A 12,514-nucleotide genomic window follows, 5' to 3' on the forward strand; every position below is an offset into this window, starting at 1 on the left:
GGTTCCATTCCTTTTTTTGGTGCTTTCCCTCTGTAATAACAACATTAATTTCAGTTGTAAAAGTAATTCCAAACCTATTTATCCTATTTACTTAACTATTTTGTTATTTATTTAGAGCATTCTCATGACATGATAAATGCAACAACAAAATAAAACCCCTCCCTCTCCCCTCCCAAACCCGTCCCTATAAACTATCAAATAATTATTCATTTCTTACACTGCACTGGATCGTTATTGTATTTGTATCGTATTCTATTTTAGCCTGTTTTTATTTTCTATCTCTTATCGAACTGCTTGTTAAGTTTTTATGTGAGCGTTTTGAATTTACTTAAATGTGCTATAGAAATAAAGTCTCTTGCCCTACCACCTCCAGCCTGTGAGTCAGTCACCAGGGCATAGTTTAACACTGTGGTGCCTACCTGTCAAAGAGGACGTCTAACGTTAACCATACCACGGCTGCTTTCGCCTCGCCGTTATATACGCTGTCTGTGTGTGGTTTTGAAAAGTGTAACCCTAACTGCAACCGCTTTACCGGCATTGCCGTGACTCACTGGAACTTTAACAGCGGATTCGGCTGCGGATCGGCTCCGCTGCGTGTCGGCTCTGTGCTCCGCGGTCCTTCAATACCCACCAGGTCCGTATTTGTTGTGGAACGGCTGTGGCCATGACTGAGAGCTGAAGTCACTAGGACCCACGAGGTCTGATCGCTCGATATAACAGGATGTAGTTTCTATAAACAGAACCACAAAACCCACAACAGTTTGTTTCCATTCCGACTTCAGGCCTGTCTCCGCCCATTATGACATTTTCAAGGTGTAGTGCGGGGAAATATGATCCGCCGTGAGCACTGTGTATTTTATTTAGAAAATTAACCGGATGTTTTATTTTGATTCTGTGCTCGACTTCCTATCCCGCACTATCTGCCGTGTGCTGAATTGCTGCGGAGCTCTCCTGCGTCCGGCAAAAATAGAAGCTCTGCGTATCTTTCACCGGAGGGGTGCGGATTGCTGGAGCTGTGCCGGACTCGGCACACAGCCGTTCTGCAGTCAGTGGAAATTGTGGGTAACAAACTGCAGGGTCTACGTCGTTTCGCTCCGTTCGCACCACAGCTTTGCCCGTGTGTGTGTGACGGAGCTTCGCTCTCTGTCAACATGCAGAAAGGACAGATATGCTCCCACTTATGCTGTGGCGGGTACTGAAATTTGGCACTATTTGGTTAAACGTGAATCGGTCCTCGGTAGTACCGACGGAATTCGGTCATTACCGCCGGTTGTACTCTTTACACATTTACATGCATTTTTAAAGATTAACCATGGATCCTTACATAATGGATTATTAAAAAAAACACTTTAATGTGTTAGTTTAAGCTGACGTTGATCTCTGTCTTTGTTTCAGGCTTACCTTCACATGACAAAAAACAGAATGCTGTTAAAGAGGAGCAGCAGGAGTGTAGCTCCAGTGTGGACCAGCAGGAGCCAGAGCCCCCCCCACACATTAAAGAGGAACAGGAGGGGCTGTGGAGCAGTCAGGAGGGAGAGCAGCTTCAAGGGCTGGAGGAGGCTGATATCACCAAGTTCCCATTCACTCCTGTCCCTGTGAAGATTGAAAATGATGAAGAGGAAGCTCAGTCCTCACAGCTTCATCAGAGACAAACTCAACACATGGAAACAGAAGCTGATGGAGAGGACTGTGGAGGACCAGAACCAGCCAGGAACTCGCATCCACTTTTACAACCAGAGACTGGTTGTAGAGACTTTTCTGATCCTGAGACTGTCAATGCTGATTGGAAGGAGACCAGAGAACCTCAGTCAGCTTTAAAGTCTCTGAAACATGATTCAAGATGTAAGAAAATATTCAGCTGCTCTGAGTGTGGGAAAAGATTTTTCCGCATGACGCATCTGAAGAGTCACATGATAACTCACACAGGAGAGATGCCTTTTAGCTGCCCATTCTGTATGAAACATTTTTCATGGAGGGGAAATTTAAACAAACATTTAAGAATTCACACTGGAGAGAAACCTTACAGCTGCTCGGTCTGTAAGAAATCTTTTACCCATCAGGAAAGTGTACCGAGACACATGAGAATCCACACAAGAGAGGAACCATTCAGCTGCTCCGAGTGTGGAAAAAGATTTTGCCACGAGACACAACTGAAGAGTCACATGAAAACTCATACAAAATCTTTTCAACAGAATGCACACCTAAACTCAAACATCAGAGTCCACACAGGAGAGAAACGACGACAATTTAGCTGCTCATTCTGTGACAGAAATTTCACAACGAGAGGAAGTTTGGAGAAACACATGAGAATCCACACAAGAGAGAGGCGTACATATATGTGCTTCGTCTGCAAGAAACCTTTTATATATAAAGGGAGTTTAAATAGTCACATGAGAGTCCACAGGGGACACGAACTGTCTACTTCCTGTGTTAGTAATGCAAAAAAGCAGAAGGAGTGTCGCTCCAGTGTGGACCAGCAGGAGCCAAAGCCCCCCCCACACATTAAAGAGGAACAGGAGGAACTGTGGAGCAGTCAGGAGGGAGAGCAGCTTCAAGGGCTGGAGGAGGCTGATATCACCAAGTTCCCATTCACTCCTGTCCCTGTGAAGAGTGAAGATGATGAAGAGGAAGCTCAGTCCTCACAGCTTCATCAGAGACAGACTCAACACATGGAAAGACAACTATCTTGCTGTGACGCTGCCTCACAATATATCAAACAAGAAACTAAAGTTTTCGACGATAATTGGAAGGAGACCAGAGAGCCTCAGTCAGCTTTAAACTCTCTGAATAATACTGAAGTCCCGGTAAGTCGTACGACTGATACTGCTGGTAGAAAACTGTTAAGCGGCTCTAAGTGTTGGAAAGGATTTGGCTGCAAGACACTTCTGAAGACAAGCACGATCACAGAAAAGATTCTGTTCAGCTGCAGTGTCTGTGACCAAAGTTTCACCTGGTACAAAGAGCTTAGGAACCATCAGTGTGTCGGCCGTCAGAGTCAAACGGCGGAGAACAGAGAGGCAGAGCTTCCAGCCAGCAGAGAAACTCAACACATGGAAACAGAAGCTGATGGAGAGGACTGTGGAGGACCAGAACCAGCCAGGAACTCCCATCCACATCCACTTTTACAACCAGAGACTGAAGACTGTATTGACAGTGCTGATTGGAAGAAGACCAGCGAACCTCAGTCAGCTCTAAACTCTCTGAAGAATAAGGAAGTTCCTGTCAGTGATGAGAGATGTAGTTCTGGCGAGAAATCATTTATCTGCTCTGAGTGTGGGAAAAGATTTGGCACCCAGACAAATCTAAGGATCCACATAAGAACTCATGCAGGAGAAAAACCTTTCAGCTGCTCATTCTGTAAGAAATCTTTTACACAGAAAGGCAATATGCAGAAACACATGGTAATCCATACAGGAAAGAGACTACATAGTTGTTCCGTTTGTGGTCAAAAATTCTTGTACGAGGACCATGTTACACAACACATGAAATCACACACAGGAAAAGGAGCTTTCAGCTACTCGTACTGTGAGAAATCTTTTTCGCAGAGTGGGATCTTACAGAGACAGTCGAATGTGACACAGCACTTGAGAAATCGCACTGGAGAAAAAACATTTGGTTGTTCTGTCTGTGGTGACAGATTTTCATACAAGTCACATCTGACATCACACATGGTCGTCCACACGAGAGAGAAACGATTCAGCTGCAGCGTTTGTGAAGAAAGATTCCCTTTGCATTCACAGATCGAAACGCATGAATGTGTCGGTCGTCAGTCGTCACAGCTTCATCAGAGTCAAACTGAGGAGAAGAGAAAGGTAGAGCCTCCAGCCAGCAGATAAACTCAACACATGGAAACAGAAGCTGATGGAGAGGACTGTGGAGGACCAGAACCAGCCAGGAACTCACATCCACTTTTACAACCAGAGACTGAAAACAAGTCTGTGGAGGGTTAGGGTGACAACATGTTAAATGAGCAACAGTATGGACAATTTAGACTTTTTTTCTATACCAGGGGTCTCCAACTTTTCTTAATCTAAGGGCTACTTTAAAAAAACTAAAGTGGCTACTTTCATCACATCGCTTACATTTATTTACACAACACACATTAGCTGAATGAAGCTGCTGTTTGTACACAAATACAATTGCAATTCCCAAAGCTTATGAAAAATCTTATCTTCACGTCAAGGTTCATGACTATTTTACACTTCTTTTAGCCCACATGGTTAGGTACATCACTGATGATATCGTGGTCATTTAGTGTCTCAGTTTGTCAACCTATTGGCGAGCTACTGGAAAAAAAAAAAAAAAAAAAAAAGCTTTTCAGCATTCACACACATTTTCTAGTTCATGTACTTTTTAGGGTCAAATTAACTGGGTTTCATGTACATGAAAGTTTATAACAGACTCCGTAAAGGCAGAAAGGAAAATATTTTCATAGAAATATGAAGCTTTTTTTCTTAATTTCAGTACATTGTCCTCCAAATTGGAAGATTGCTAGAAGATTTTGGTTTTGTACAGTAATGTAAATATTTGCATCAGCCTCATATGTCTGTTGGATTAGGAACTGTTGGTATGTTCACAATCAGTTCGTATCATCATATCAAATATTGTATGAAATAACTGAACTAACACTCCTTAAAGGTGCTGTAGGTAGGATTGTGAAGATCCAGGACTTAAAACAAATTTGAACATTGACAACTTCTAAGTCCCTCCCCCCTTTCTGCTAAAACCCAAAATGGTCTCTTAAGCCCCTCCCCCCTCAAGGGAGAATGAATGCGTGTGCATGAGCAGTGATTGACACGCAGTTAGACACCCCCCCCTGGCCCTGATTGGTGCATCTGAACAGGGAGCTGTGGATTTTTGCAAATCGCACTACAGGCTGTAGGTGGTGCCAGAGGAGCCAATTTTTTTTTTAACCCTTGTGTTGTCCTTTATTTGACGTTTTGTATTGGCCTGGCGTTGAGCTTCAGGGTCCCCCCCCCCCTTCGATGACCCGAAGGACAACACAAGGGTTAAATTACACGCCTCATGTTCTACTGGAACATAGGGTCAGTTGCAGCAAATATGACAGAAAGTTAGTTTTATAAGTCTTACCTACTGCACCTTTAATTGATGTTCCAATTAGTGGGAACTTATCACATAAAGTCAGTGACTTGATCATTTCCTAATTGTGAGCAATGGGAATTCATCATACATCTTGAATTAATTCATTTTACCATCAGAATTCTTGCATTAGTAAAACATAACTATGAGATTACATCAGCCTTGGATCACAATGATTTTTTTCTGGATTTATCAAAAGCTTTCCATTTAGTTAATGAAATTTTACTCGCCAAACTAAGTTCTTTTGGCTTTTAATGTTAAGTACTTCAATGGGTACTTCAGTAAGTACTTAAAAAATAGCGAACTCAATCAAAAGTGCTCTTTTCACAAAGGAAATGGGGCCCTGTGGGGTCCCACAGGGGTCAATCCTTGGCCCTCTTCTTTTTCTGATAAACTACCTAGCCTCTGTCTCCCAAACTGTGTTGACAAACCCTGATTGGTTGGGTCCATTCACAGTGTTTCCTGCTTTACTAAACTGCTTCTCTTCTTTTTGCACAGGAGATACCTTAGTGATACATGTATATAGTACTTCAGCTTTTATGCCTCTCCTTGTATTTAATCTGTGCTGTCGATGCTTTTATGTTTATGTGACGACATAAAACTGACTTGTGTCGTAATGGAAATGTTAGCAGTCACTCTATCTTTTTTTTATTAATAAAAGACAATGTATTGACTGTATGTTGTAAGAGCCAGGTTTTAGTTCTATTATTTTAAAAGGTCATTTACGGTAATTAGGGCACCTGGTGGGAGTGGAGGAAGCAAAGTAATACCTGTTCACTTGTTTGGTTTGATGAAGGAGAGAGGATGACGAGGGAAGTCTTATTTTAACTGAACGCTGTTTTCACGCTGGTTTTATGTTTTTCTAATGCTGTTTATGACTTTTGGACTCCATTTTGTATGCCTGTAATACAATTATGGGATGTATTGGATGCAGAACATTGTTTGTGTTAATACAAATAAATATACAAAACGCAGTTGGATCCGTGATCATTACCAGTAATCATGTCTGGCAAGTTAGTTAATCCCCTACTTAGCCTCTCGGTGGCCAAAAAAGTGATTTTCAGATTGTCGCCTACATGTGTAGTTTGAAGTGTTTGAAGTGATAATGAACATAACCCACTATTAGAGATTGAATAAGGTTGCTGTTTATTTTTCACACAATAATTAACATTTGAAGTAAAGTATACTATGCTGTTCTGTACATCCATACAGGAGAGAAAGCTTTCACTTGCTCAGTGTGCGGTAAAGATTTTGTAAAAAATGGGAGATCTGAAATGCCACATGACAGTCCACACAGGAGAGAAACGATTCAGCTGCAGTGTTTGTGACAGAAGATTAGTGTTGGTCACAGAGGTGTCAAAGGTATTCCCATTCATTACTCAGGTAGAAGTATAGATACTAGGGTTTAAAAAGACTTCTTTAGAAGTTGAAGTATCAACTCAAGCTTTTTACTCAAGTAAAAGTACTGGTTTCAAAACTACTTAAAGTATAAAAGTAATGTAAGGAAAAAATAAATTTGCTGATATAAAGAGTTTTAAGCCTGGACCCGAGCCAACCAGCTGGGAAATGAACCGTGACCATAAAACATTTAATTCGGCGCAGAAAAACATTTTGAAAAAGGCAAAGGTACAAGACTGTGTACAGAAACTACCTGGTAGAAGCTCAATCGAGCCGTTCGCAGTTTCGGTAAACGTTACCATGGTAACAGCGAGTTGGGCCAATCAGAGACGGCGCTGTGTGCTGTAGCCAGAGGTGTCAAAAGTATTCACATTCATTACTCAGGTAGAAGTATAGATACTATTGTTTAAAAGTATCAACTCAAGCTTTTTACTCAAGTAAAAGTGTAAAAGAACTGGTTTCAAAACTACTTAAAGTATAAAAGTAAAAGTAATGAAAGGGAAAAAAATTAATATCAATTAGCTTTTTCAAATTAGACGGCGAGTTTTGGAAACAATTAGCTCGTGGTACTTGGGTTAGCAGAGCTTGCAGCGCATTCAAAAGGAGTTGTTTTTGCATCCAACCATTTAGAAAAATTCTTCCAGGTTCGGCCAGGGATGTAGAAGGGTTGGCTGGTCTTCCTGGCTCCCAACCTCCTCGCTGGTGATTGGTTGGGACATTTCGCTCGAGTTCTCTGGAGTCTCCGCCACGGACATCTTCGTACTAGGCTACATCCGTCTGTTATTTCCTTGCTGGAGTGTGACGTGATTTGTGTCATGTGCAGGTGCGATGGATCGCGTACAAACCAATAGGCTGTCAGAATGGTATAAGTTTATACTTCTTATCCAACAACAATCAAATTCACTCTATCCAGATGGTGCGATTTATCAGGATAGATTTTTTATTTGTGTTTTTTTTAACGATGACAAGCCGGAATGAAAACAAGCCGAACTGAAATGGGAGTAACGAGGCTATTTTTAAAATGTAAGGAGTAGAAGTAAAAACTCTGCTGTAAAATAATTACTCCAGTGAAGTATAGATACCCAACATTTCTACTTAAGTAAGGTAATGAAGTATTTGTACTTTGTTACTTGACACCTCTGGTTGGTCATCAGTCCTCACAGGTTCATCAAAGTCAAACTGAGGACTGTGGAGGACCAGAACCAGCCAGGGACTCACATTCAACATTTTTACAACCAGAGACTGAAGACCAGACTGGAGACTCTTCCAGGGTTTAGTCATAGAATTTGTGAAGTCCTTGAAAAGTTTTGTAAAAAATCTTTTGTTGTGTTTGATGAAATTAATTGTTATGTAGATAACTTTCCACGTGAAGTATAATGATGACATATTTATTTTGGTTAGCTGTTGACGTAACGTAGCTCTATGTGCCGATGCGTGACAGCGTTATGTTTGTCATCATGTACGTTTCTTAATTTTTCTTCCTGCGTTTTGTCTCTTAACACAAAGCATTGCCTGTCCACTGTGCGTTGGCATGTTTTGTCTCAGCGGAGGACGCTTGTATAAAACTTTGCAACAGTGAATTATTGTTCTGTTTTCTTTGTTGTTGTAGGTGGATGAGTTCATGTCTGAGGGGCATCTGTACAGTACCCTCCCATCTCTGAATAATAGGGCTCCCCCAAAAGCCCTGGTGTAATTCAGACACTGCCTACATACTTTTGTTGCAGCATTGTTTTCAGACTCGTATCCAGAAATGAGTTTATGATCAAATGCATTAAGATTCACACTGGAAAGCCAGTGCCAGACTGATATAAGTGCTTTAAAGTTGTTTTTTTAACCACACACAAAGTGGCTGCCTGTAGTTTGAAGTATTTTAAGTGATTATGAACATAACATATTAGAGATTGAACAAAGGTTGCTGTTTAGGAGAATGTTTCAGGTAAGAAATGTTATCATAATACAATACACATGATCTAACTTCACACTGCATACTAAGCATACCATTTTCCAAATAGTCTTACTTATATCTATTGCTGTTTTTCTCAAGACATCAGTCAAAATGATTTGGTGTTGTTGGTCTGTTTCTTAATTGTTATGGTTTTCATCAGCTAATTTAGTCACTTTGGAAAAGGACCAGCTACAGACTCGATGCAACCAACTGAGCAACAACTACAGCCAGTTGCAGAAGAGCTATAACAACCTGAGCAACAGTTTCTGCCAGGAGACAAAATAATAGACACAGGGGAACATTACAGGTGAGAAATGTTAAAGACACAAGTCTTACAAGTCTTATATAAACTTAGCACAAAAAGTAAGGAAATATGTGTTTGGTAGATTATTTCTCTGTGGTAACAATGCTTTTTGGCAATACATTTTATACCGTTGGAAAGCCTGTTTAGTTCCCTTTCAAATGGTGCCCCATTTGAACATGCGTTTGTGGGATGAGCAGCAGCGCTGAGTATGTGGGTTGCGCCCATGAAAAATTTGCCAAATCTTCTCTGCCAATGCCAAACAGGTTAATCTGCCATTGACTCGTTTGGTGTTTGGTGGATTGGATGATTGAAGTTTGAAGAAACAAGACATATTGGCAATTTAATAATTTGTTCATTTCACAAACAGCCTCAGTAGCGTGAGGAAGAACCATACACAGCCACAACAGCCTGGCTCCTCCTCCTCATGCTGGTTACCAGCCTGGTCACACACTGCTGTGGGATGGCATCCCATTCTTCAACCAGCTGTCCTGACCTCAACCCCATTGAACACTTGTGGGATCAGCTTGGGCGTGCTGTTCGTGCCAGAGTGACCAACACGACCACGTTGGCTGACTTGCAACAAATGCTGATTGAAGAATGGGATGCCATCCCATCAACTGTGAAAGCAGCATAGGTGGTTAAGCGGCTAGGTGTGAATAAATGCTATTTATACATTAGTTAAGAAGTTAAGAAAACCACCAGACTAGAGTTACAAGTTACGTGTGTGTGTGTGTGTGTGTGTGTGTGTGTGTGTGTGTGTGTGAGTGAGAGTGTTTGTGTGTGTGTCTGTGTGTATGTGTTTGTGGTGTGTGTGTGTGTGTGTGTTTGTGTGTGTGTCTGTGTGTATGTGTTTGTGGTGTGTGTGTGTGTGTGTTTGTGTGTGTGTGTGTGTGTGTGTGTGTGTGTGTGTGTGTGTGTCTGTGTGTGGTGTGTGTGTGTGTGTGTGTGTGTGGTGTGTGTGTGTGTGTGTGTTATGCGTGTGTGTAGGTGTTGCATCAGCTGTTACTTCCTTTTTTTGTTCTTTACTGGCAAAGAAACACTTGCAGCATCAGTAGAGTATGTTACATTACTGAATATATATCTACCAAAGTTTTACAGTAGCGAAGTGACTGATCTACACAGCGCAGTAAGCAGTAAGGGAAGTGAAGTGCAGCTACGGTTTAATTGTCTCAAGATGTCAGCAGATATTTATGCCAAACCAGATATGTCAAAGAAGGTGAGATACAACAGAAATGTGCAGGAAGACAAAGAAGAATGGGAGGAGAGGGAGGTGGAAATATACGAGGCTGTAGACGCTATCGGGGATGATCACACTGATAATCAGCCACACGGAGGAGGTAAGTAAGAAGTTATGACAAGTCAATATCATGAATAATCATGCTGATCTATTAGTGTGTGGGTGTCCCTTTAAATCATGTTTGACTGATGTGTAAACTCTACGTTTGCTCTCAGTTTAGTTTCTTACTCTCAGCTTTCAAAGCCCAATGTGTTTGGTTTTGGTAACATTTAAGTGATACGTGTCATTTCTGAGATGTGAGGAAGCATTAACTCCGGTAAAGACATGAAACCACATAACAGGAAGAAGGGAAGTGCAGTGTGACAACGTATTTAGAATATCATTAGCAATGCAGAGCCAAATGAAGGAAGAGAGAGAGAGACTGACGAGAAAGAGGAAGCAAAGTCACTGTACCGCAACCCTTTGTTGTGAGTCAGTTGTGCCATTCAATGGCCCATTACAACTCAAACTTTCAGATGACTTCACATTTGTTTTACTTTATTATAATTATTTACATAAGAGTGGTTCACTGACTACGTTTACATGCACTTAGTTGTTAGGCCCGGCTGATACCAGAGTCTTTGATAAGGTTTAAAAGGAGCTGTGTTTCCTCTTTTCTTTTGGCCGGGCATCTCTAGGGCAGCCCTGCAAACTGTCGTCTGGTTGGTTTGTGTACAGTAACCATAGCAACTCACAGAGCTGACCTTAAACCGTAAACAGACAAGAGGCCGTAAACTGTCACAAACTGCAATAAAAACACAGATTGAGACGCAGATTCTGAATGTGCTGTATACATTTCCAAAGAATGCCTCTAAAACCCGAATAATACCAGAATATCTCACGTCTACATCGGAAAAATTGTACATTCGGAAAAAAGGCCTTATTGGGAATATCCAAACACAATATACTGTTTACATGACCTGCATCAAATTAGGAATATTGTCATATTCTGAATAATAGTGGAATATAAGTGTGCATCTAATCATACTCGATGATTTGTTTAAATGTGCTTTCACACCTATAATTCAGTGAACTCAGTGTGTTTCGGGGGGGGAGTTGCTGCATTATTTTTCATTTGGCTCGGTTTGCGTTCACACCGCACTCTGTCAAACATTGGAAACAAATGTCACACGGTGGAAACTGTCGCTGGTCTGTTGGACAGAATATCTGAAACTCGCTGACACTTCTGCTCTCAGAATAATAATGTAATTAGAGAGAGAATTTAGAGAGAATAATAATAATTCACCGTTGCAAATAATGGAGCTACACCACATTTCTAACGGCTTGGGTTTCTGGTTCTGTGAGCAGCTGACAGACAGAGTGAACGAGAGAGAGAGAGATGATGATGATGTGTTGTCACACATTAGAATAAGTTATGGATCTGAAAGTAATCATTACCCCTTAAATCATATATAAGTCTGTAAATTGTGTGGAAGGTTGAAATGGAGAGTAGTAAATGTTTTTTGGTTCACTTTCTATATCTGGGACGGATCGTGTTCTTACAAGTGAGTTCATCAACTGAGCTCTAGAGCACTCAGAAGCGAACCAAGACCCTCATTTTCCCGAGTTCGGTTGTTTAGTCCGCACCAAAGTTAGAATGAGTTTTGACACCGCTCCAAACCAACCTGAATACCAGACAAGATGCTCCAGGGTTTGGTTAAAATGGACCAAATTGCTCAGATTTGAAAGCAACCTAAAATGTGACTAAACACGCTCAACCATGGATCAAAGCAATAAAGCTACTGGGTTAAGGTGATTGTAACAGGGGAATGATAGGAACTATGATAACAAAGACTCATGTTGTTTTCCTATTAATGAACCTGCTCTCTGTGTGCTTTGCCACTTTAGGACCGCACACTGAGAGGCATCCTCCAGCCATCCAATGGAGGCCTTTCAGGGCTGCAGCACTCTGTCTGGCAGTGCTCTGCTTTCTGATGATAACTGGAATCATCATCCTTTCTGCATACTGTAAGATAAAATACACCTCACAACTACTGAGCACCAAATACTGAACCAGTAAACAATAGTGTACTACAATCAGCTTCAGGCTTTGAAGGATAGGTTCAGGTTTTTACTGACATACCATATGCATGCTGAAATACTTATTGGTCGCTGACTTCATTCCTACTGTCCATGTCGCCTGTAAAGTGATCCATTTCTAATACAGTTCCAATGTAAGATACAGGGGGACAGAATCCACAGTCTTCATTCTGTTCTGCTGAAGCTTAACACAACATTTGACTTTTACTTCTACCACAACTCAGCAAGGAAATACTGTCAGCAGAACCAAAAAGAGGGCAAATTGTACTAAAGACATGTTCAGTTTGGGAAAGTCAGACTAATGAGGCCTCATAAAAGCTTTGGCTGAATTTAAAAATTAATTTGTGCATGCAACAAATTGTGGTTTTTATGTCCCAACATTTTTGTCTTTAATTTGAAGCAGAATTATTTGGTGTTGTTGGTCGGTTTCTTTGTTATGGTTGTTACCAGA

At 41.2% G+C, this 12,514-nt stretch overlaps 2 protein-coding genes across 2 annotated transcripts in view; both read left to right on the top strand.

Annotated features, from left to right (window-relative positions):
- The window catches only part of LOC116050064 (gastrula zinc finger protein XlCGF57.1-like), a 34,685-nt gene extending 30,718 nt beyond the window's left edge, over nucleotides 1-3,967 (top strand). The window contains exon 5 of the mRNA XM_031300101.2: nucleotides 3,177-3,967. Coding sequence (XP_031155961.2) covers nucleotides 3,177-3,836 — 660 coding nt within the window. The 3' untranslated portion in view covers nucleotides 3,837-3,967. The remainder of the gene's footprint in view (nucleotides 1-3,176) is intronic.
- A 5,954-nt stretch (nucleotides 3,968-9,921) lies between these two features.
- Nucleotides 9,922-12,514, top strand: part of LOC116050041 (C-type lectin domain family 6 member A-like) — a 5,272-nt gene continuing 2,679 nt past the window's right edge. The window contains exons 1-3 of the mRNA XM_031300107.2: nucleotides 9,922-10,084; nucleotides 11,872-11,991; nucleotide 12,514. The exon at nucleotide 12,514 is cut by the window's right edge and continues 89 nt beyond it. Coding sequence (XP_031155967.2) covers nucleotides 9,922-10,084; nucleotides 11,872-11,991; nucleotide 12,514 — 284 coding nt within the window. The remainder of the gene's footprint in view (nucleotides 10,085-11,871; nucleotides 11,992-12,513) is intronic.

Source organism: Sander lucioperca, chromosome 16, assembly GCF_008315115.2.
Source record: "Sander lucioperca isolate FBNREF2018 chromosome 16, SLUC_FBN_1.2, whole genome shotgun sequence".
Lineage (NCBI taxonomy): Eukaryota > Metazoa > Chordata > Actinopteri > Perciformes > Percidae > Sander > Sander lucioperca.